At 40.5% G+C, this 24,934-nt stretch overlaps 1 protein-coding gene across 5 annotated transcripts; it reads left to right on the plus strand.

The window, feature by feature from the left end:
• Positions 1 to 767: 767 nt before the first annotated feature.
• On the plus strand, positions 768 to 24,888 carry PRP4K (pre-mRNA processing factor kinase PRP4K). 5 transcript variants are annotated; one of them, XR_011855765.1, is made up of 18 exons: positions 768 to 926; positions 4,240 to 5,412; positions 5,679 to 5,852; positions 8,049 to 8,207; positions 8,960 to 9,041; positions 11,745 to 11,937; positions 12,035 to 12,108; positions 12,244 to 12,334; positions 12,764 to 12,911; positions 13,093 to 13,230; positions 13,320 to 13,473; positions 13,973 to 14,087; positions 15,862 to 16,013; positions 19,344 to 19,430; positions 20,483 to 21,235; positions 21,797 to 21,842; positions 22,359 to 22,888; positions 24,703 to 24,888. XR_011855765.1 is itself a non-coding variant. In XM_072152506.1 (15 exons), exons 1-15 carry the CDS (start codon positions 892 to 894, stop codon positions 20,684 to 20,686), a joined length of 2,979 nt encoding a protein of 992 aa, XP_072008607.1. In that variant the 5' UTR covers positions 768 to 891; the 3' UTR covers positions 20,687 to 22,249. The 5 variants fall into 5 exon arrangements, 1 of the variants encoding a protein (XP_072008607.1); XR_011855766.1 differs by having other exon boundaries at positions 22,363 to 22,888; XR_011855764.1 differs by lacking the exons at positions 22,359 to 22,888; positions 24,703 to 24,888 and having other exon boundaries at positions 21,797 to 22,249.
• Positions 24,889 to 24,934: the final 46 nt, after the last annotated feature.

Raw genomic sequence — 24,934 nt, forward strand, 5'->3', positions numbered from 1 at the left:
CCACCTTACTTTCCCTGTGATGACTTGATTGGTTCTCTATTAGGCTTTATTTTTCCGTGTGCAGAGTTGTACGATGCTTGTTTTCTGCTGGACAAATTATACCTAAGGCTACATTCACACACATGTATGGGGGACGTATATACGGACAACGTATATACTGGCAATATACGTCCCTCATACATCGCTATGGACATGACCTATCTTTCTACGTGATACGGCGCCGTGCGCTGTATACTCCTATGGAGAGGGGTGGGGGTGAGCTGCGCTCATCCCCTGCCCCTCTCCGCAGTGCCGATGTATGCCCGCCGTGCTATGTAGCCTAATAGTGTCAGTAATTCCAGTGTACTGGGAAGCTGGGGAAAAAAATCCAAATGTGATGAAATTGAAAACAATAAAGTAAAGCCAGTTGAACCATTTTCTCTGTTCTTTAGATAGTGGGATGATTTTATTTTTTCCCATCTTTTTTAACTTTTATGCATTATGTTTTGTTTTATGTATTGTTTACTCCTCTTAGGCCCCATAAATTGCTGATATGTTAGGTAGCATATCGGTATTATACTGTAGTAGACCCCAATACAATGCAGCCATGTAATAATCTTGATTCTTGTAATCCTTGATTCTTTATTCTGGTAACGTATCTATGTAGTTATTTTGGTCCTAGTAAGTATAGATGTGAAACTAATGTACATGAGGGTGCACTTGGGCCATGGTCACTTTCAGCCGCGCAGTGCCTGTCACTTGTCACGTGTTCCTTTTCTATTGTAGCACAACGTTGACAACCATTGCCAGCCACTGCCGGAAGTGACCTCTGCAGCAACGGAGGTGACGACTCTTTCCCTCTTCCGCTCCCGTAACCTCGTCTCCGCCGAGGCTGTGAGCTCAGAGAGGAAAATGGCTGCTGTGGACTCGGAGCTGCGCGATCCGGAGTAAGGATTAGTGCGGGGCAGGGGGACCTCGGCCGCGGGGGCCTGGGGGAGCTGGCCGGCGGGAGGGTGCTCAGCCTGTGCCATGTGGTGGAGCCCGCTGTGTCCGTGTTGTGAGGGGAGGCATGTTATGTGTACAATGGCCAGCTGGATTACCTCTCAACTAGAGAGTTGTAGTGCCCGGAAGCCCGCACCCGGGGAAGTGAGGGGGTGCCCGACCTGCGGAGGGGCCCGTGTACGGCACCCACCTGTCACTCTACTATGTACACTGCATGATGGGCTGAGGGCGGGCATTTCTGTCTTGTACAGTGACAATGGATGCGATGCTCTACCTGTTACCCTAGTCAAGGGCTGTAGCCCCCTGATCAGCAACTGGAGGGGGCGCCACTGTGCTGGGAGTAAAGAGGTTGAAATGTAGCTTGACAAGTGACAGTCATCCTGGACCCCATTCAGTTATAGGGAATAAGTATAAGAGCACAGGTGTGGACCTCGCCTAATGTCAGCTCAGGCTTAGACCCAGAAACACAAAACTGAACCATCCTGTCAATGTATCTTTCATTGTTGCAGACTGTGGCACAGGTTTCCACCATCAGTAACAGAAAGTGGCACCAAATCTTCCCACCGCGGGTGTGAACTTGTGTATAGTGATTATGATGCCCAGATCGCCTGCTGTGCCGCTCAAGTAAAGCGCCTCTGCTGCTTGGCAGCCTGATGAATGGGGCTGGCCTACAATGCTTTGAGTACTGTATACAGCTTTGTACATGGTAGTTACTGTAGATACTGTAAGTCTTGTCCCTCCAGCAATGGCAGCATATTCACGCCTCCTGCGGCTCCTATTCATCTGTGTCACTGGCCTCAGGGTTCAGTCACGTGCTGCTTGCATTGTGTGTTTAAATGCAATGTAAACGCCTGGTGGCGGAGCTTGGCCCAATTGTATATGCGGTTCCAGTTTTATGATTTACATGTAAAACACCGAAGAGGGTTTATCACGTGTTGGCGCTCATGCGCTAGCGAATGATGGGAGCGCCGTCCCTCTAGCGCAATCAGGCTTTAGCTTTCTGATGTATCCAGCCTGTGGCTGTGCTCTTGGCCAAAACTACACTCCTAGTTTTATGCAAAAACCATGTGAATGTTCACTTAGTCTAGATAGTACGCAGACTTGGGCCTCCACCCATGACCTCTGCATGCCTTGACATGCCCCCTTGGCAGGAGTGTTGTGCCGTATGATACCGCAAAGCACAATGGGGGGGGCGATACATCAACATGTCATATCCACCTGCAATGCACAGCGCCACGTTTATTACTGGTTTTAGAACATTTTTGGTTTTAGCAGTTTGACTTTTACTGATTTCAGACCATTTTTGAGAATGTCCTAACCCAGTGGCCAGAATATTTAGTTGGTGCACCACAAAATATTGGTGTAAGTTGCACAAGCTTTAATAGCTGGTCTAAAGTCTAACTCCCCTTCCTACACTGCACCAGATAAAGCATCCAGCATGATTTATCTGGTGCAGAATACAAGAGCCGCACTCTAATAAATCTCCCCCAATGAAAACCTTGGTGCTCTGGCAGGAGGCAGGTAGTTGAGTGTAAGGTGCACTAAAGCAGTTTTGCGAACGAGCTGGACAACACTTTAAAAGTGCAGCCTGCGTCAAGTTTGGCTTTTTTTCCCCACTCTCCTTATTGCACATATAAGAAAATAATTGATATTGTTTGTGTAATGAAGTTATATAATTTTCCCATATACTTGCTGTATCAATTCCTCATGGTTTTCTAGATCTCTGCTTGCTGTCATTCTATACTATTTTCCATAGGTCACCAATGGTCTAAAACCTTCAATAAATATACCACACAGCGTTTCAGTTGCAAATTACAGTACTCAAGTTTTCTATCGTAGACGGGTTGATACATCTCCCCTATTGTGTTTTCTTGTCATTTTTACAGTTTCCCAATACATTGCACTGAATACAAAATTATTTTCTCACAGATGTTTAAACAATCAAAGCTGAACTTTGATTGGTTTCCATGGGTAACTAGAACAGCTTTACATCAGAAACTTGATGATAAATCTCCCTTACAATATATATATTTTTTTAGTTATCCATTTAGAGGCATAATGGTTAAAGGGGTTGGACACTTTTCAATAAATCTGTTCCATTAGACATGTCTCTTCATGTATATGTTCCTGTGTCTTTGCCTCCTGTGAGAGCTGCAGCCTTTGGGTGATGCCACATGGGGTGTTTTTGGACCATTTTAAAGCATGCGTTTTCAGTCCGTTTAAAAATGCGTGCTTTAAAACGGCCCAAAAACGCCCAGTGTGGCATCACCCTTTCCCTGTTATCCACATGCTGCATTCTGTATATACCCTGTTTCTCACTCCGTCAGTCCGTCCTAATGGTAGTCTCCAGTGTTGTTTTTTTTGTCTGTCTCACTAACAGACACAGGGGAAGGGGAGGAGGTGCAGCAGGATCAGTCATAATCTCCTGCTGCAGGTCCCTCCTATTTATCAGTGTTCAGACATGTAAACAAAGATTCTACAGGGTGCACAGAGTCTGCACACAGCAATAAAGGAAGCATCAGGGGCGATGAATTAATTGGTGAGCATACAGGGATTATTATTAGAATTAAAATTAATTCTAATAACCGGGAAATTGAAAAACGTGGGTGTATTAAAGAAGGGAACATAAAAAAGGGATGCAATGCTTTTTGATTTTTGGATAGAACGGCCGTATAACCCCTTTAAAGCAGTAAAAGCATATGGGCGATTTATGTACAACAGTGGCCAACCCGTTTAAGCACCCAAGGCTGGGGATACAGACACAGGGATGGCTCCACGTTAGCTGGACTAAACTTGCAGGTTATAAATTGCAGTCTACAGGAGCAACTAGTTGCATCCACTTTCAGTGGTTTTTGAGGTAAAGGTTGAAAGTTGTGGGAGACTCTAACAATTCTTACCTGTAACCACGGAGAAAAAAATGGCAGATTTTCCATCAGGAAAATTCAGAAGCTTTCACTTTGTGTAAATGCAAGCCTTGTTTTTCCTAGTTTGTGTACACTAGTAGATTAGGATATTTCAGTAATAAGGGCCTTTCCCAGAATTTTTATGCTCATTACCTGTATTTATGACAGGCCATCTTCATTTGATTATCAGGTGGATCATGCATTTGGTTATTACTGTTTAGAAAGTCTGGTTTTGATATCTGGCAATAAAAAACTTCAAGTGGAAGACGTAAATGACATTTGTACAGCGTATATCTGTTGAGTCAAACAGTACCAATTTTTAGTCTTGAATCTTTGTCGTTTTTTTTTTTTTCAGTATTGATGATGCTGATATATCAGAAAGAAGTGCCATTGATGAAAATGGTGAAGTCTCTGAAGATGAAGAGCCTCAGATCAAGCACAGTAAACATAAGAAAAAGAAACATAAGCATCGGAGTAAGCACAAAAAACATAAACATTCTTCAGAAGAAGACAAAGACAAAAAACACAAGCATAAACACAAGCATAAGAAGCACAAGCGGAAAGAGATGGGAGATGCTGACAAAGATAATTCCCCCTCCAAGAGAGTGAAACTAGAAGACTTTGCTCTATTGGAAGACTTGGAGAAGCAAAGAGCTATGATTAAAGCAGAGCTTGACAATGAATTAATGGAAGGTAAAGTGCAGTCTGGAATGGGGCTGATATTGCAGGGTTACAATTCTGGTTCTGAAGAGGAAGGTGAGATCAATGACAAGATTCGAAATGGAAAAAGAGCCTCTATGAAGTCAAGCTTGAAGCGGAAGCAGGAACTTGATTCAAAAACTGTTTCTAAGAGAAGAAGTAGGAGCAAGTCCAAAGAGAAGACTAAACACAAGTCAGAAAAGAAAAAAATTAAAGTAAATTCTGAAGCTTCTAAAGAAAAAGTACCTAGAAGTAAGTCTAAGGAGAGGAGGAAATCTAAAAGTCCTTCTAAAAGAAACCGTTCCCTAGATCTATTGAAGAAGTCTCCTCCTTTGCGCAGACAATCTCCAGAAACAAATAGGAAATCCATGTCTCCCTTAGAAGACTTCAGAGTACGATCACGAGACCTAGACCTGAAGAAATCTCCTATAGCTAGTGAGAGCAGGATTAGGGATCGTAGTAGAAAGTCCAAGTCCCCTGTACTGAGAAGAAGCAAATCGAAGGAAAGGAGGTCAAGGTCAAAGGAACGTAAACCAAGGAGGTCTGATACAGAGAGAGAGAAAAAACCTCCTAAATCTCCATCAAAAGATGCTTCTTCAGGAAAAGAAAACCGCTCACCAGGCCGTCGACCAGCACGCAGCCCAAAAGCAAGAAGTCTTACTCCAAAACAGAGGGAGAGGACATCAAGGCACAGTAGATCTCCATTTACTCATGATAAAAAGATTAAACCATCTCCGTCTCGATTACAGTCACCTTCTAGGAGAGCAAAAAGTAAATCTGTTGAAAGGAAACGCCGTGAACCAGAGTGGAGGCGACTGTCTTCTCCAAGGTAAATCAAACCAACATCCTGCTTTATGCATATTATAGTTCATCATTGTGTCATCAGAAAATACTCTCCAATGCATTGATTGTCATGTTCCAATGTGGATATTGTACCCACAATGCTCTGCACTAGTGGCTGGACTGAGCAGGCACTTAGTTTGTGCTGAAAGAGCAGTGCAGTGGGGACCCAATCGGGAATCAAACTGACGGGAAATTGGAGAAGATGAGTATCATGTTTATTGATTTTCTCACACCACCTTTATCTATGTTTAGAGCAAGAGGCAGAGAAGAAGGCGTTGCAAGACATGATAGAACAAAGGATGCTAGCCCTTCTCGATGGTCTCCTTCTCGAAGACGTTTAAGCAGGTCTCCTGGGAGAAGAAGGTCACGATCACCCCTCAGACGTAGTAGATCACCCAGAAGAAGAAGCCGATCTCCTTACAGAAGGTATGAGCTTTAAAGATTGTTTTTCCCAACAACTCTGTGAAAAGACTTGCTCTACTAGGTACAGACAGATAAGGTCTTTATGTGAGAGGGAGGCATATAGCAGTGCTGACCCTGTGTGTGTGTAATAGGTGAGTTAGCAGAGTTGTCATTGATGTAAAACACAATCTAAGGGATCTCTAATCTGTCTCATCTCTTTTTTTTTTCTGTGTCTGATACTAGTAGAATGATAAAGTAGATAAACCTGGACCTGATAATCTAAGCACATTGTCAGCATGGAGGGATCATAAAGTATCTGCTTAGAGAGTCTCCGCCAACACTCTGGAATTTTACACTGACCATCACTGTGTGATAGGAGCTAAAATAGCGATAACAACTGTAAAGTAAAGGGGTTAAAACTGATCTTTATTGTGTAAACATCACTAGGTGATTAAACTTTGAGAACTTTCATTCATAAGCAAACCCCTTTAAGACAGGCATAAAAACTTTAAAAAATTAGCAAAAATGTGTTGGGGCTTTAAACCTGTTAAACATACAGTTAAAGGAAAGAAATGAGGAATGCAGGATGGTTCGAAACGTTTTACACAAATACAGGTAGTGGCAGGTTGACACACTGCTTTTAGCTAAAAGCAGTTTCCCTCATATCCCCATAAAATCAGAGTTAAAATCTTTCAGCTTGGTATCTATGGCTCTTTGGAGCGAGTTGAGGGGGCGTGGCCTAATGTCATGTGACCAGGGTGATATTAGCAAACTGTACCCCATGTACGTATCTGACCACATAAAAAGAATCACAGCCGCTTCCATGGACTCCTACTCCTCTCCATGCAGGCTGCAGTGATTTCATGTGATACAATATGCTTGGTGTACAGTTTCTAATGCTACAAAAGCTATAGGACCTGCGATGTCACCCTGGTCACATGACCTTGCAGCTGCATATAGAGAGAGGATGGAGAGGAGCTGCTGGATTCAGCCCGAGGAGGCCACACCCACCTCGACTCACTGTAGCCATGCTTGGATACCAGGTAAAACTATAAAGTTGAATATATGGGAATCTCGGGGTAATCATTTTTAGCTAAAAGCAGGGCATCAGATAGTTACTAGGGCTCTATGGGAATCTGTCTCTACCTGTATTGTGAAAAATTGGTGACGGGGTTCCCTTTAATGTTTGTCCCTGACAGGTGGTACCTGAGGACTACATTTACACCAAATATACTGAAATCACTTTTTTATGAAGCCATTGCACAACTCTACTCACTACCCATTAGTTTGTATGTTTATTTTGAATTTATATTGCAAATGTCAAAAAAACATGCTTCATTAGCTAGACATGGTGGTGGGGTTGTATTTACCATATCCCTGGCATATGATGAAGGTCCTGTCTCATGCATCGCAGGATACATCTGGCGTTTGGGCTGCACAGCGTGCAATTCTAGAATTTTTCCATAACATGCAAGCTTTTGGTCATGCTAGTGCACTGGTGTGGAGGTAGCCTAAAGTCGATAATATAAGTAGAAAGGTAAGGAAAGAGGCGGCACTCACCCAAATAGGAAACTCTTCTTTTATTCAACACCAAAGCATGGGGCAGGGAGGTGCTACACGCTGTGAGACTGGCAACGGGCCGTTTCGCGCTCTTGCGCTTCGTCTGGTACGGCCAGACGAAGCGCAAGAGAGTGCGAAACGGCCCGTTGCCGGTCTCACAGCGTGTAGCACCTCCCTGCCCCATGCTTTGGTGTTGAATAAAAGAAGATTTTCCTATTTGGGTGAGTGCCGCCTCTTTCCTTACCTTTCTACTTATATACATACTCCTTCCCTGGTTGAGCACCACCCGTGCATTAGGAATGTTTCCTGCCTGAACGCCATAATACGAGGCTGTCCGTGAATTTCCTATATGAGTCTGGTAGTGCCGACGCTCCTCTTCAGATGGTAATCATACCACCTTTCGGACTTTGTTGTCACTAAAGTCGATAATAATCGCATTGCCTGACAGTTCTCTAGGTGTTGCAGTAATGTTAGGGCTTGTACACCATGAAAATGGCTTTCAAGCCCTAATAAATGTTCCCCATTGCAATATATTACATTTTATATTTTCTTATAATGACTGATTTGTTTTGGACTGAATTGCAGAAAATAAATAAACTTGCACCAGAATTCTAGCACAAGAGATTTGGTAAATGTTATTTTTTTTTTTCCTTTTAACAGAGATAGAAGCAGAAGAAGTAGATCACACATTAGGAGGAGATCACATTCCCGAGGAGGACGAAGCCGCCGAAGGAGAAGTAGAAGCAAAGATAAAGAAGACAAATTTAAAGGAAGCCTTTCTGAAGGAATGAAGGTGGAACAGGAATCTTCAGATGATAAGTATGAATATTTGTTGTAAAGTAAAAATTATCTCAATAATCTTCAAGTAAAAGCCACGGGTGTTGGCGCATTGATAAATTGTGCCCTGGGTAAAGCTTCTTTGAAGTGCCCGAGAGCGGTGCCTGCAGTCTCCTGCTGGTCCTGCACATAATTTGAAAAGAACTGACAGGTAGTGTGCCAGGAGTCACACCCCATTAGTCTCCTTTTCATGCCCTGTTGTATGGATAGGTCACTAATAGTTTAGGGCTGGACGTTCCCTTTAAACAATTCAAATTCTTTGAAACAAACTTACTTGTCTGTTAAGGCCCCAAAACATTCAGACTTTTTTGTGCAAAATGAGGTAGTTAATCTCTGTTTCTCCTCTAGGGGAGAACAATCTGACTGGTTGGGGTCTGACCGCTGGGACTCCCACCGATCACGTGAACAGCAGTCCTGTTACTCCCAATTAGCAACAGGTTGAGAATCTATACTCACCTTTGTCCTAGTTTGTTTCTTTTGGAACTACTGTAAATAGCCAAGCTCAGCACTCAGCTATCTCAGGCTTTCTCATAGAGGATGAATGAGAGTGCCATGGTGCCGCACTCGGTTATTGCCACAGACCCCACTTCTGTGATAGTTATCACCTAACCTGTGGGTGGAGGATATAAATTTGTCTTGGGTCAACCTCTCAAACCTGAAACAATGCAAGTATTGTTCAACTGCACTACTATTTAACATTTTAGTATAAAAACTTGACCATACTTTCTTTGCAGCCTCGAAGATTTTGATGTTGAAGAGGAGGATGAAGAGGCTTTAATAGAGCAAAGACGCCAGCAGAGACTAGCTATTGTAGAAGTAAGTAGGACTTATTATTTGTCATCTTCTTAAAAGTGGCCAGTGACATATCCAAAGCATTGAACATCAGCTAGTAAAATAAGTTGGCTGTGTGTTTGCTTAAACCTTCATTTGGGACCACTCTTTAGATTTCCTATTCATATATGTTTTGGGACAGAGCAAGATTGTCATTGAAAGTTTTTGATAAAAAAGTCATGATTTATTTCAAAATCGCATGGACTGTTCTTCTATCTGCATAAACTGATAAGTCAGACTTCTCATCATATGACTAAATTGGATTTTCCTGTTACTTGCGCTTACACTCGGGTCTGTCAGTCCCGCTAACTAAATTAAGAAAAAATTGTAAGTGGGAGTTTATTACGTGGTTTTAAAATAAGAGAAACGTAAACCATTGATGAGGATTACTGAAGTTTGATTCTCATATTATGTCCAAGTAAGTAAAACTATTAAATGGTGATTCAAAATAACTTGCTTACTGGAAATCTATCACCTTCTTAAAGGAAACCTACCACTTGTAGTGGCAGGTTTCCGATAGCAATACCGGGCACCAGCTCAGGGTGAGCTGGTGCCGGAGCTTATTTTAGTTAGTGTTTTAAACCGCGGTATCGCGGTTTAAAACACTTTTTAAACGTTATAGCCGGCGCAGGGAGGTACGCGCTCGGCGCTTACCATGCGCGCGGCTCTCATTCACTTCCTATGTAGCCGCGTGCACGGTAAGCGCCGAGCGCGTACCTGCCTGCGCCGGCTATAACGTTTAAAAAGTGTTTTAAACCGCGATACCGCGGTTTAAAACACTAACTAAAATAAGCTCCGGCACCAGCTCACCCTGAGCTGGTGCCCGGTATTGCTATCGGAAACCTGCCACTACAAGTGGTAGGTTTCCGTTAATGTTAGATTAACCATTAACGCTGCTGGCGTTTAAAAAAACAAAAAAACTTTCTCTGTAAATGACTTGCAAGTGCTCTTAGGGGTGGCACCAGAGCCACTCTGGGCTCCAGTTATTACACTACTCCGGAACACTTCTATTCCGTCCCTGCTCTTTACTTCGTGCTCCTCTACAGCACAGATCTAGTACTGTGTGCTACAGTGAGATTTCCACCTACAAACACAATGCTGTGATCATGTTTACATTTTATATATTATTTCTCACTACATCGTGACTGAGCCAGACAGCTGTGCCACAATTTATAGAGCTGGCACTACTTCTGCCCTGATTTGCGGTGTGGCTGCTCCTTTCCTATGGATATGGTAGCACCCAGCCACAACGGGCCACAAAGTTTCCTCTGTTACTGCACACTGCCATATGCATCTTGCCTAAATCCATTAAACACTCTGCAGTGTACATACAGGACTATAATAGTGACTAGCCTGGCAGCTTTCATCAAATGGAGGAGCATGGTTCATGAGGTTCTGCAAAAGAATGTATGACACAGCAAGATGTGCAGACACAGAGAAAGTTCCTTAGACTGGCATGGAGGGATTGATGGTGAATAGGGGAGATCTTATATCTCACTATTCTTTGTAAGAGGTTTTTTTTAATCCACATAATTGAACACTTTCAGTATTCCTGCCAGTTACAAACAGAGCACTTTTACATGACTTCCTTTTCCAGAGTGAGCAGGGAGCAGCAGACGCTACCCAAGACTAAACTGAGGAGGATAGAAACCTCTGCACATAGGATGTTATAGTTTGAGGAGCTGAAGATTTGTGATCTTACTAAGTGAGTGATGTAAGATTAGGAATATTGTCAATAACACAGTAGAACTGCACACTGGATTGCTGAAGTACAGAATGTAGTATATAGAAAAGATTAAGGACAAGCACATGTATAGTGTAGAATTACGGCAGATTCAGTATACACAAATATGTGGTATTTAGATTTATCTTGGTCAATAACAGGACAGCCCGTTCCTAAACCACTCAAGTTGAGTATGTTAAGATTTAGTGTAGGCCAGGGCAATAGCCTAAGATACTACTTTGAAAGCGCTCATCCGTTAAAAAGATTCCTTCGTTTATTCCAGATTATTAAAAGCAAGCTGTTTATGGGCACATAATTTTTAATACTTTATTAATAAGTTGAACTAAGAGACACGTTTCAAGTTTTTAATACTGCTTTTATCTAGTATAAACAGAGGATTCTTTTGAAAGGATGAGTGCCTTCCTAGTGTTTGTTTAGGCTACATTGAATCTTAGATTTAAAGATTATCTGTCTGGTCGATTTGGGACCCTAAACCAACTATAGGTTGTTTTTGACGTCTTTACGTTTGGATAAATAAAAAAATAAACATTCATGCTTGCTTAGAGGTGAGTGCTGTGAGGCACATTGGACTAACATCCGTAAAGCCAGGGTGTAATACGCTGGGAGAACGAATGCTTAAAAATGAAACTGGGCGATTTTGGACACTAAACCACTGTTCCATAAGGACCTGTGGGTGGTGTAGTGTCCCAAATCGCCCTGACAGGTTTCCTTTAAAGTTTAGAATGCGCAGAAATGAAATTTGCAAGTTATACTGAATTTATTTCCCATAATATTTTATGAATCCACTCATCTCCTCTGGGTCAGTAAAATTCTTCCAGCAGATCAGACTGCATGTGTAAGCTGACCAAGTTAATTTTCTGTAGAACCTCAAACAGGTTTATGATTTCATTATCAGATCTGATGATCTGTGTTCATCCATAGTGTTTTTTATTTTGTTGATCTAGAAATACCTGAAGGAAGACAGCAACATGTCTGAGCCGAACAGTCCCCAGAGTAGTTCACGAAGTCGCTCTCCTTCACCCGATGACATTCTGGAGCGGGTTGCTGCAGATGTTAAGGAATATGAAAGAGAGAATGTGGATAACTTTGAGGCATCTGTTAAAGCCAAGCACAACTTAATGACTGAGCAGAATAATGGTAAGCGATGTTCACCTGCTGGTAACCACATAAATCTATCATTCTATTGGTGCAATGAGCTTGATTTTCCGACACAACCTTGTTTTGTGATTCTTAGGTGCTGCTCAGAAAAAAATAACTGCTCCCGACATGTTTACAGAATCTGATGACATGTTTGCCGCATATTTTGACGTAAGTGGCCTTTAGTTTCTATAGTGTCTAGGCCAGCTAAAGCGCTTGATAAAGATATTTATGGTTTTTTTTCCCTACACCTGCTTATTTCTTCTTCTAGTTCCATATTTTTTTACTCATTTTGTTGTGTTTCAGAGCGCTCGTTTTAGAGCTGCTGGTATTGGAAAAGACTTCAAGGAAAATCCAAACTTGAGGGATAACTGGACAGACGCTGAAGGCTATTACCGTAAGAATTTGTATATTTTTAAAAAGTTATTGGATTTTGTAACAAGAAATGGTTCATGTTATTTTGAGATTTCAAATAGCGTTTTTTTGGCAGGGCTATTGCGCTCTTCTCTTTTAGTCAATATTAGTGAGCATGCAAGGGATGTTTTCTTTTACTTTTGTGTTGTGCTAAGCTTTCTACTCAAATTGTGCTTTTTAGGGGAACATCAATTACAATTAGCAACATTTTGTGCTCAAGAAAATGCATTTTGTTGTGAAATACAAAAGAAAGCATTATAGCATGTCTTCAATACATTGTACAATTAAGAGTTTGATGAAAATTGTATAGACTAAAGCTGGCTTTTTATGATTTAGGATGCACAAATACATATATTTAGCAACATTTTGCATTGATGTGTTAATGAATAGCCCTCTCTCCCTTCAATTTAAGGTGTAAACATAGGTGAAATCTTGGAGAAACGATACAATGTGTATGGATATACAGGTCAAGGTGTGTTCAGTAATGTTGTGCGTGCTCGAGACATGGCAAGAGCCAATCAAGAAGTTGCAGTAAAAATCATAAGAAACAATGAATTGATGTAAGTTTTACCCCTCGACTCTTGGTGTCGGTCACTCTGATGTCATGAATGTATGCATGTTTTCTAATGAATACAACATAATTTACCTGAGATTTGTCATCACTGTCACACCACATACTGTGTGCCTCAGTATACCCTGACATTGATTTATTTTAATGATATGAATGAACTATTTTTATAGGCAAAAAACTGGCTTAAAGGAATTAGAGTTTCTGAAGAAGCTGAACGATGCTGACCCAGATGATAAATTTCACTGCCTGCGCTTATTCCGTCACTTTTACCATAAACAGCACTTGTGCTTAGTGTTCGAACCACTGAGGTAATGCTTTTTCATTAATATAAAAGTATTTTAATAATTTTGTATGTTTATATTAATATCAATAATAATCATTTTCCTTTTTTGTCCAGTATGAACCTGAGAGAGGTTTTGAAGAAATATGGGAAAGATGTAGGCTTACATATCAAAGCCGTCAGGTCCTACAGCCAGCAGCTCTTTTTGGCTTTAAAACTCTTAAAAAGATGCAACATCCTTCATGCTGATATTAAGCCTGATAACATACTGGTAAGCACATGAAATAGTCCCTTTTAAATCAATTTTAACCATTGAATTTGAAAGTTTACACAACTGGCCCATTTATTTAAATAGCTTCTTTGTAACTGTGTTTTCCCCAAAATGTCTGTGTGATACCAGTGCCTCATCCAAAACCCATAGTTTATTTAAAGGGAAAGAAGCACAGAGATAATCTTTCTTTTCGATCATCTTTCACCTTATGATAACCAGCTGTTTTTTACTTGAACTTAGAAACATTTTCCAGAGCATTTGGAAAATGAATTATAATACCAGAGAGTGATAAATGTCTTCTGCACTAATCCCCTGTTGTTCCTATTCTGACGTGACCCTGTCACATTAATCTCTTTTTTGCTTACAGGTGTATTCCTATCTAGGCATACACATTTAGTTCATCTGCCAGATACATACATTTCTTCAGTTGCATGTGTTTGTCATAGGAACATAGGACCATTGTGGCAATAAATTTGTTTTGTTGTTTTTTCCCCCACAGGTCAACGAATCCAAAACTATTCTCAAACTTTGTGACTTTGGCTCTGCATCACATGTGGCAGACAATGATATTACACCATATCTTGTCAGTAGATTTTACAGAGCACCTGAAATCAGTAAGTTATTTTTTTCCTTCTGCTCTAATAAATATAAATATGTTACTAGATCAATGGTCCTGGGGCATTTTAAGTTACAAGCACAAAAATGCACCCATAATTCACTGGCCTCAGGCTGTTTCATTATTGGTTATCTGAAAAGTTCTGGCAGCCAAACATTTTTTTTAATAGTGCTTGTAGAGGCTGATTTACCCACCATGCATAGAAATACTTTTGGTGGTTTTCAGCTGGCTGGGTGCTTGGCTACCGGCACTTTCAGCGCAGGATCGGAGCTCAGCGGCGTCACCTCTCAAACAATACAGTGCCGCCCCCTCCTCCCCTGCCGAGCCATCTTGCGGCTCTGATGGAAAGTCGTGTGACCGGAGCTCAGGTCACATGACGTTCTTCATCGGCCGCGGAATAGTGCAATGAGTAGCCCTGCCCATCCCCATGGCTGTGGGTGATCGTGTCTTCTATATGACAGCCCAATACTGTACTATTTAGCAGTGTAAGCCCTGACCCACTCTGTAGGGGTTTGGGCATTAGCCCTCTGTAGTTGGGGGGTGGGGGTCTGGGGCCAGCGTAAGCCCCAAGCTGGCTTTTGGGGGGGGGGGGGGCAGGCATTGGCCCCAGATATGACTATAATTGTCTCAAATGCCTACAAAAACAGGGGCTTTAACTATTTTCTTCTACAAGTAGACATTTATAATAATAATAATGTTTCTTTACATAGCGCCATCATATTCTGTAGTGCTTTACATATCATAGGGGCTATTTACAAATAAAATAAGACATTACATAGTAAAAACATAGTCCTATAAAACACTCTCTCCCCACTCTCTTTCTCTCTCTCTCTCTCTCTCTCTCTCTCTCTCTCTCTCTCTCTCTCCCTCTCCCTCTCCCTCTCCCTCTCCCTCTCCCTCTCCCTCTCCCTCTCCCTCTCCCTCTCCCTCTCCCTCTCCCTCTCCCTCTCCCTCTCCCTCTCCCTCTCCCTCTCCCTCTCCCTCTCCCTCTCCCTCTCCCTCTCCCTCTCCCTCTCCCTCTCCCTCTCCCTCTCCCTCTCCCTCTCCCTCTCCCTCTCCCTCTCCCTCTCCCTCTCCCTCTCCCTCTCCCTCTCCCTCTCCCTCTCCCTCTCCCTCTCCCTCTCCCTCATGCTGTTTCATAGACTCCTCTGCATCCCCTCCCTCTTTTTCTTCTACTCAGCAGTGAAGGTATTAACAGTCCCCCACCTTCTACACCGTGCAGAGTAGCTATTAACCCTTAGTGCTCTCACAGCACAGACTGTACACATCATGTAACTGTTTCACTGCTGTTTGTGCCTCTACGTGATGAAAGCTGCTGGGTTAGTCACCATATAGATCATGTATGTACAATATGCAATATTCATTGGATTTACTGAATCTCACTGTATTTGCTGACAGATTACTGAATATAAGGTATTGTGGTAAGTGAGAGCAACCTAAATTTGACTGCAGATTTAGTGCAGATATAGGAAGAAGGTAGTCTACACCCACTTACTTCACTACAGCTGAGGAAGTATAACCGAACATGCCAGAATTATGGAAAGAAAATGGCAATGAACACAATATGGGAATCATCTGATAATCACACATAAAAATTTGGTAAATATTCTCACCAAATTTGTCTTTAATTGGAGGAGTCTCCCTAAAGAGGAGGATTTGACCATCAGAACTGATATAATTGATATAAAATCAATGTTGACTGGTATCCAACAGTTCAAACCTTTTACATATTTCATTTGTGCTTCTGATCTAGTCTTTTTGTTCCTTTACAGTAATTGGAAAAATCTATGATTATGGAATAGATATGTGGTCTGTTGGTTGCACATTGTATGAACTCTATACTGGAAAAATCTTGTTCCCTGGGAAGACTAATAACCACATGTTAAAATTGGCTATGGACCTGAAAGGAAAAATGCCCAACAAGGTACAGCTAAATGAAATGGTTGAAAATGTTATGCAGTTGTGGATGTTGATTAGACTGTGGTATAGTAATAGTTTAAGGAAAAGATGAGCAGACCGGTTCGTCGGGGGACACCCATGGCTGGTTTCCAGGGGCGTTAGTTCTGTCCAATTGGCTATTTGGCAGCCAATCCGGAAATATGTCTGGGTAAGGGGGCTGAACCCGAACTTGACCATCAGGTCCGCTCATCTCATTTCAGAGCTTCCAGCCATTGAAAAATAGTTATTGCACTTAAATTTACAAAAACAAAATATAAATAGGTAGGATGTGTAAAAACCGGCTATTAAACCATAAATATTGAAGAAAAATTGTATATAAACATTATTAAATGCACTAACAATTAAACATTTAAAACCACATGCAATTCTGTGCCAACCTCAATGCATAATAACTGTCAAACACATGCATTGTACTCTCAACCTCCTAATGATCGTGGTATGACCTACACTGAATATTTTATCAGGATAATGCTGACTGTAGCTCTGTATGTGTCAGTAGTATGCCTACAGGGAATGGAGTAGCTTGTGCAGAGAGTATATGGTAGTGAGAGTGTGTCTCAGTCTACAAGTGATACCAGCTACAAATAGATGCATCATGTCAGCATGAAATAAATAAATGAAATATCACCAGTTGTATGATGGAGGGAGAGATTCTGCGCCCCGCGTGTTCCGCCTCTAGTGTGGGTACATGTGATTCAAGATTTGCACTTAAATTTAGTTGTATGGATGACAAGACCAGACCTTTTCAATAAATTAGGTGCAGTATGTTCAAAACTTTTCCTTTTGAATAACTCCCGTAGCTTTAGAAATAATTTTCATATTGACGAATTAAACTTTATTTCTGCAGCAGCTACATCCCTGGATAAGTGAAAAACAGGATGCAGCTGCTGCCTGGACAGGGAATCTACCATGGAGATTTTCTCAGAAAATCACACACATGTATGGGGGGCGTATATACAGCCGACTTGTATACAGCCGATATACGTCCCCCATACACTTCTATGGGCTCACGGCACCGTACCGCTCCGTAGCCCGGGAAAAGATGGGACATGTCCTATCTTTTCCCGTGTTACGGCGCTGTGCGCCATATGTTCCACCTCTCCCCGCGCGCTGCCTTGTACCTGCCGTGCTTTGGTATGGCGGGCAACGGCAGTGTGCATGTAGCCTAAAGACGTCGGTGCAGACTCGAGGACCTGCGCCTGCTGACCACTAAAGTCAGTGGGTGGTCTAAGAAGGATTAATCCCATTTATTATTGTTGTTGATTGACAATTTGAAATGTAGTTTTTGTTTTTTTTCAACACTGCACACACCCTTATAATACACATATGTATAAGGCAACTGTGAGAATATGCTTTATCATACAGAAAAAAAGTTGTTTTTGTGCATGTGATTCTGTATCTCTTGCTGTGCATTGATCGCCTTCTCAATGTAATGTCTTCACTTTAATAAGTTTTTAACCATTTAAGGACGCAGCCATGTTGTAGCTTAAGGCTCAGTCCCATTTTTTGGATTCTGACTTGCGTCCCTTTATATGGTTATAACTTTTGAACACTGTTACTTATCAAAGTGATTCTGAGATTGTTTTTTTTTCCCCACATGTTGTACTTAATTTTAGTGGTAAATTTTGGCTGATAAGTTTTGCGTTTATTTACAAGAAAAGAAAAAATTATGAATTTTTAGAAAAATTTTAAAAATTCGAAATCATCGCATTTTCAGGTAGATTTACCACCTAAATAACTTGCCGAATAACATTTCCCACATGTCTACTACACATTTTCATAATTTTTGAAATGTCTGGATAATTTATTTTGACGTTGCGCGGCTTACAAATCGAATAGCGATTTTCAGAATTGACTATTTTGGGGATAAATACGGTTTGAAATTAAATTTTACATATTTAGCATTAAAACCCCCAATATAATCAACCCATTTTTAAATCTGCACCCCTCAAACTATCAGAAACAGCTTCTACAAAGATTGTTAACCCCTTGAGATCTTCATAGTAATTGAATCAAAATGGAGGTGAAATTTAGAATGGTCAAATTTTGTCGGTTATATGTTCATTTAGCCCTAAAATTTACACATTTCCAAAAGATAAAAAGAAAAAACCCACCATACAATTTGTTATGAAATTTCTCCCGAGTGCAGAGACCCCCCCACATGTGTCCGTGACTTGTTTTATGGGGGCACAGCGAGGCGCAGAAGGCAAGGAGGGACCAGCAGCTGCCAGGATTTTAGTTTCCTCGTTGGTCCCTTTTGTAGGCTATAACATTTTCGCTTTTTCGTTATTGGGGCCATGTGACGGCATTTTTTTTTTTTTTGCAGGATTAGATGTTTTTTCCAGTGTTAACATTTTGGGGTTGGTATCACCTATTGTTGAAAATTTAGGAACTTTTTTTGAGGGCAGGAGTAGAAAAGCATCAATTCTGTACTGGATTTTTTTTTTTCTTGTTCACCGTATAGCCTAATAATCATGTTATCTTTATTCTATGGGTCGATACGATTACGGGGATACCAGACATTTGTACATCGCCGTCTTCCAAGTGGCATAACATTGTTACGTTCTTGGCTACAGAGCTGGTTGATGGCTTGTTTTTTGCGGGAAATGTTGTACTTTGCAACAGTATCATTCTGGAGTACATATGTTATGTTGCATTTTTAGTGGGATTCAATAGGTAAAAATAATTTTACGGCGTTCATCGTACAGGTTCAATAGTTACTTTTATTCTACGGGTTGTTACGGACGCGGTGATACTATATATGTGGGGTTTGTGTTATGATTTAGACTTTTTTGAGCGTTCTATGTCTCTTCATATGTTTTGGGGCTTATGGGCATTTTTAGTGATTTATAAAGTTATTTTGTATTGAAAAACTTTTTTTTTTTTTACCCACCAATCATCTGATTGCTTGTTCATGATAAGGGTATTAGCAATGGCAGCCTATGCACATGCATAGGCTGACACTGTGCCTTCAGGCATCTCTGGGGTCTGATCGGCGCCCCCGAAAACGGCGTGGGGGAAAGACCCCCGGAAGGCAGGTTAAATGGCTGTACTGCGCTGAGCGCTATTCGCAGGACCCAGCACAGTACAGCTATGGCGCAGAGCGCTAAGGGGTTAAAAAAGTAGACATATAATGGCCAGACATGGTTCTATACATCATGTGAACCTACACTCCTGGTGTAACAGCTTCACTAGTTAGTGGTTTGTTATAGTTAAATGTTGCCACTCTGACAATATCAATCTGATTTTACATAAATTTTTCTCATTGTGGAATTCCACTTGTTTTCTTCCCTAGATGATTCGGAAAGGCGTGTTTAAGGACCAACACTTTGATGCAAATCTGAACTTCATGTATATTGAAGTTGACAAAGTTACAGAAAGGGTATGTTAATTTTGTGTATATTTAGGGCACTTGAGTTTTGCTGCAATGGCAGCATCTTATGGCACAGATATCTAGTGATATCTATGCTTCACTATCTAGTGAAGAGATGCCATGCTTGAAATTAGATTCAGAGAAGATTGGTTAACCGTTTCAGTGCACAGATGAATGAGAATGATCTGCTGATAGCTGTTCCTGTGATGGGATATTCCCCACCTGGTGTCTTTGTACCATCCTGGCCTCCTCTTCTCCTAAAGATTGAATGTTCTTAACAGGAAGTGGACTGAAATGTTTATAGGCATTCTGGGCTTAGGAGTTCAAATTAGTTTTCTGGTTGAAAAAAATATATTTAATGTGCAGTTTTGTTAAGGATGGGTTAATATCTCATGGTTACTAAACTGTGAAAACTGTAGATTACTCACATTCACCACAGTTTACAGCATCTATGTTGTGTGCTACACTTTGATCTTTTTTAACCACCTTCACTGGCTTTATCTGTTTAGCAAGAACTGTTTTAACAAAAATCTACCCATCTCAATTGGTTAGAAGGGAGCAGAAAGATTTATCCATTGTTGTGTATGTCACCCTTGGGTAGTTAACAGGTTTTCCCGATATATCTTGGAAGATCTCAGAGCAGGGAGAAGTTGAAGGTACCGAGCTTGCTCCATGTCTTCCTTGTCCCTCCATTCTTTTTGTTGTAATTTCTGTGTGGCTTTAGAGCTGCTGCCAGTCAGTGGTTACAGGAGGCAGAACAATGACATTACTGCTGCTGACAGTGTGCTCCCTTCTATGACCACTGACTCTGTCCACAACGGTGATGGAAGCACTTATTTTTGTGGTCCAGCTGGAGGTGTCCACAACGGACCAGAGGGGTATGCCACAGTGTCAGGGAACCAGAGCAAGGAAAGTATTATGTATCCTGTCTCTCCTCTGCCCACCCAGGGGGTTTCCAGTGTAGCTATAAAACCACTTTAAAGCAGTAGACATTTTCCATTACTAAAGTACGTAAAATGTAGTAAAATCTGTTGGTAACTTTTGATTTTTGTGCCTGACAGGAGAAAGTTACTGTCATGAGCACTATTAACCCAACAAAGGACCTATTGGCTGATTTAATTGGATGCCAGAGGCTGCCAGAAGACCAGCGTAAAAAAGTTCACCAGCTAAAAGACTTGTTGGATCAGATACTAATGTTGGACCCAGCAAAGCGAATAAGCATCAATCAAGCACTTCAGCATCCTTTCATTCAAGAAAAGATCTAAATGTGGGGAATGGTCTGAATAGTTCACAACGGGACTGAAGACCTTCCGCAGCAGCTTGTTAATGTATATAAACATATAAATATTTCCCTTGCAAAGTTGAGGAAGCTTGTATTGTTTGAATTAAAACCAAGGGTTTATTTTAGTTTATTAATTTTTTTTTTTCTCCCCCAATGAACTGTCTGAAAAATTGTGGTATCTGAACTTTTTCACCATAGAGATGCTTGTAAATTGGCAGAGCTGCATTCTCAGCGCTGATACAGTTTGCTTTGAAATTATGTTTGAGAAATCCAGCTTGCAATTTGATGTCTGGGTGTAAAATTTTATTTTTAGCAGTCACGGCTCATTATTTTTTTTATTTTGTTTTTGAAGAAAACATGACCAGCATAAATGCTGTTTATATTCACATTTCCCTAGGTTGCGTGCGCAGGCCTCAGCAGCATGCCCTTGGTCTAGTCAGTGCCGAAGGGAGGCCTTTTCCTCCATGAGCCTGCCTGCAGGGATGGTCTCTTCTTTTAAAGCAGGTTGTGTACAGCTTACAGTACACTGAAGGTAAGCTAAACCATCAACAACACTGGTATTTTAAGATGTCGTTTAATTATATAGATTGTCATTTGACAGATGCAAATCTGATGGCTAAATGTGGCAGCATTCTGCTCTTGCATGTCTCACAAGTGACCTACTGTTTGTTCTTTTGTAACGTTTTATGTTGGACAATATAAGTGGTGGTTCAATCCAAATTTTTCTGTCTGGCTGTAGGGAGTATGTGCACTTGATGGATGGGGTGCACCTTCAGTGTACTGTTTCTTAATGGTTTTCTGTTTTTGTATGCATTCTCCCCACCCCCTTTTAAGTCCACTAGCTTAATAAACCTACAACACATTTCCAGTGTCTGTATTTCCATAAAATTATTTTAGGGATGTTTCATGAGAAATTCTTCATTTCCAAACTTAAATAAATTACAATGTGTATCTCTTAACTGTATGAGGGGCATCTTTATTCTGGCTGAGGACATATGACAAGAATCCCTTTTTTGCCATTAGCGGGTTCTGAGAACAATGTATTTTTATTTGTATGTTGCATTGTTTATGATCATGTTGTCTTTCGATACAGGAATAAACTCTCCACTCTTGAGCAAAGCAGCTGCTTTTTATAAGCGGTAATTGCTTCTTTACCTTTTACTTTCTCTTGTAAATGATGCGTTTTGTTATAAAAGCAATGTCTACACGATGTTCCCTTTGAATAAACTGTTGAGACTCACTTATTGTCAAGTGACAGATGTTCTCCTGCACGTTTAGTGACCCATGCAGATATCTGTATGTTTTCAGTATGCATCATTAGATAATAAAGTCTTTTGTGAACAAGGTTATCTGTAGCCATTTCTAAAGCATTTGTTGGATCACGGCTGATAAATCGGGTAGTACCACTAATAGTCGATCCATTTTTTTTAAGTTGTAGACTGTGGTTTATTGTTCTGTATGCTGTATTTGGACTAAGAGGCCACTGATGACTAAATTCCCATGGCTCTTGACTTTTACAATACCAAATAAATTTGTAATGTCCATACTCCTGATCAGTGTAGTGTGTTTCTTTTTTTTTTTGACGTTGATATTGACTAATGTTTGTGCTATTTTCTCACTTTTCCTCTTGATGGTGCTGAATGGAAAATGGAAAGCAAGACAAGGCCTCCCAACGGCTGGTTTGCTGAGACACCATCTTCATCTTCTTCACAAGGTCATTCTTGACAGCATGTGTAGATAAGCAATAGCAAAAAGAAGTACAAAACTGATGGTTTTATACAGTTAAAAACAAAACACTGGCTAAACTCTAGCAAATGATAGCCTATTTGGGTTGATCACTTAGCCACGTCTTGGTGAGTTAGAACAGAACCACAATGTCCCACTTTGCAGGGACGGCCTTCAGTGATGAGGTGTAATAGCAGGTAGATGGGCTATGACATGAATGGGAAAGCATGTTCTTAATACTGAGGTTTCTTCACGTTGCAGTGAAGAATGTTAGTTGAGAGAGAAAAGGAGTACACACGAGATGTACGTTTAGTACACTAGAAGAAAACAAAAATGCAGATCTGCATTTTTTTTATTTTTTTACCAAATTCTTTGAAAGAATAAAGTTGCTGGTTAATCTGTCTCTTTCATTTTAGATGGAGTTTGACAGAAGAAGATGACAAAGAAGACCCGATCCAAGGTTTCTGTATCATGCAGTGCATAAGTAGCTTAAGAGGCCAACCATGATAATACTGTTTGAAAATGTTTTGCATTTGGGTTACTAAGCCTAATCCAGTTTGTTACAGAAATGTGTTCATATCATGTAAATCCAGCTTATTTTCTCTTTATGGGGGAGAATCTAGCGGGCTTAAAGGAAATCTACCGGCAAAATCAATCCTGATAAACTAGGGGTACTTATATATCCAGACACTGACTGAGGTAATCTCATTTGTTTTCCTCCCTCTTTCCAGATGGAGTGGAGGTGTTACACAGTGTAACAGCCTGACAAATTACAAATGGGGGCTCTGTTAACACCCCTAGACCTCTTTATTAGCATTATTTTATAAGAAAATAACCACAGTGACAGGATCTATGAGTAAGTGTCCTTTGGTTTATCATGATGGATTTGGATTCTATATTTCTTTTTAGGAATCGTTAAAGCCATTTGGTTCTCATTATTTCAAACAATAACTTTAGTGCCATTTGTTGGATGTGGGTAATTTCTAACCCTTGAAATGCACTTTTAAATATTATTTAGTATGTAGATTTTGTACCATTGTGGGATATCTGCCTTGCAGTAGGTGGCACTAGCATCAGTGAAGCCAGACATTAGTTATCTAAACTTACTCAGAGGTAAAGATGTAATACCTCAGAGCATTTTAATGGCACTACAGGAACCCTGCTGTGTAACATATGTCTAACATGCAGCCATTCTTTATTAGCTTATAAGCTGCATTCACACACCCATAATACATCCAATTACTGTAATAGATGTTGCAGTTTTTGTATGCAACTTGATAATATTGACAATCAATGCCGCGTCTTGTGAGCACACATTTCATTTGCAGCCCTATGAGTTGAAGTTGTGCTCTTCAGTGGGTCATAAGCCAGTCACAAAAAAGTCCTTGAATATGAAGAAGTTGGCCCATTCTCTAGATCCCAGATCATAATGAGGAGATAGTTAAAATCATTAATCATGTCCTGGATTATGCTGTATCATTCATTCATGTAAGTAAGTGAATATATAACTTCTCTAGTACCCAATTAAAATCATGTACTCTGCATTATACTTGTTACCATCCACTAAATTAAACTCACTTCTACTGCAGCTCCTGATAAAATGGAAATACCTGAGGTAGACCTTTAATCTAGCTATATTGGCTAAGTTTTTAAAGATAAAAAGTTCAGAACCATAATCTAGAAAAAAAAATTGTGCTAGGTATATTTTTGTTGCAAAAGAGCTAAATAGTAAAGTAATCCCTTCCATTGATATATTCAAGGGTCCTTAATGGTCTGTACAACATGGGCCTGCATTAACACAGCAGGAAATGGTTAGAAATGCTAAAATGTTTTTAGTACAAAATTTTATCATGAATATTTATATGATCAGTCTTTTGGCAATGCATCCTATGTTTATGAAGGAGGGTTTGCTGCACACTGATTTAATGACTGCAATTGTTGGTTGTTGACTTCCACGTTTACTATGGGGCAATACGTGGGAAGAAATGAGAACTTAACTGCAGTAACCCTATTTGGCCACTACATGAACAGTGGAGCTGTGTCTGCTTTTATTTGTTTTGGTAAATGAGGGATCCAAATGTCGGACCCCAACTAAAATCATACTGATGAAGTATTTTTGTTAATGTAGAGAATGCAGATCTGCATTAGTTTGGTACTAGTATGGCCTACATTAAAGGTCATTCTGGTGTAAGTGCATAAGGTTTTAATCCTATTTTATCTCCGTTCAATTTGATAAACTATCTGAATTAACTTTTTTCTCTTTCTTTTATGTAGGGTAAGTTGTGGATTTGTAATTGCTGAGATCCTGTTATAAACTGAGGAGGAGAGACAAAAGAATAAATATTAAGTGTCCTGTGCTATTCAAATTTGCTGGAATAAAAAGGAACGTCCAGGGAAGAAAATATATTTAATTGTATTTCTTTATTATTCAGTTCTTTTTCACAACCAATATTAAAACTGTTGTGTGAATTTTTGGCTGCTTTTCCTTGAATAACATATTGCAACC

Source organism: Engystomops pustulosus, chromosome 5 (assembly GCF_040894005.1).
Source record: "Engystomops pustulosus chromosome 5, aEngPut4.maternal, whole genome shotgun sequence".
Taxonomy (NCBI): domain Eukaryota; kingdom Metazoa; phylum Chordata; class Amphibia; order Anura; family Leptodactylidae; genus Engystomops; species Engystomops pustulosus.

What these genes read in the sequence shown, in the direction of transcription:
- PRP4K (XM_072152506.1), top strand. Translation starts at nt 892, where the DNA reads ATGGCTGCTGTGGACTCGGAGCTGCGCGATCCGGA. An exon ending in AGGCGACTGTCTTCTCCAAG is followed by an intron (nt 5,413 to 5,678) that starts GTAAATCAAACC and finishes ATCTATGTTTAG; the next exon opens with AGCAAGAGGCAGAGAAGAAG. An exon ending in AGCCGATCTCCTTACAGAAG is followed by an intron (nt 5,853 to 8,048) that starts GTATGAGCTTTA and finishes TCCTTTTAACAG; the next exon opens with AGATAGAAGCAGAAGAAGTA.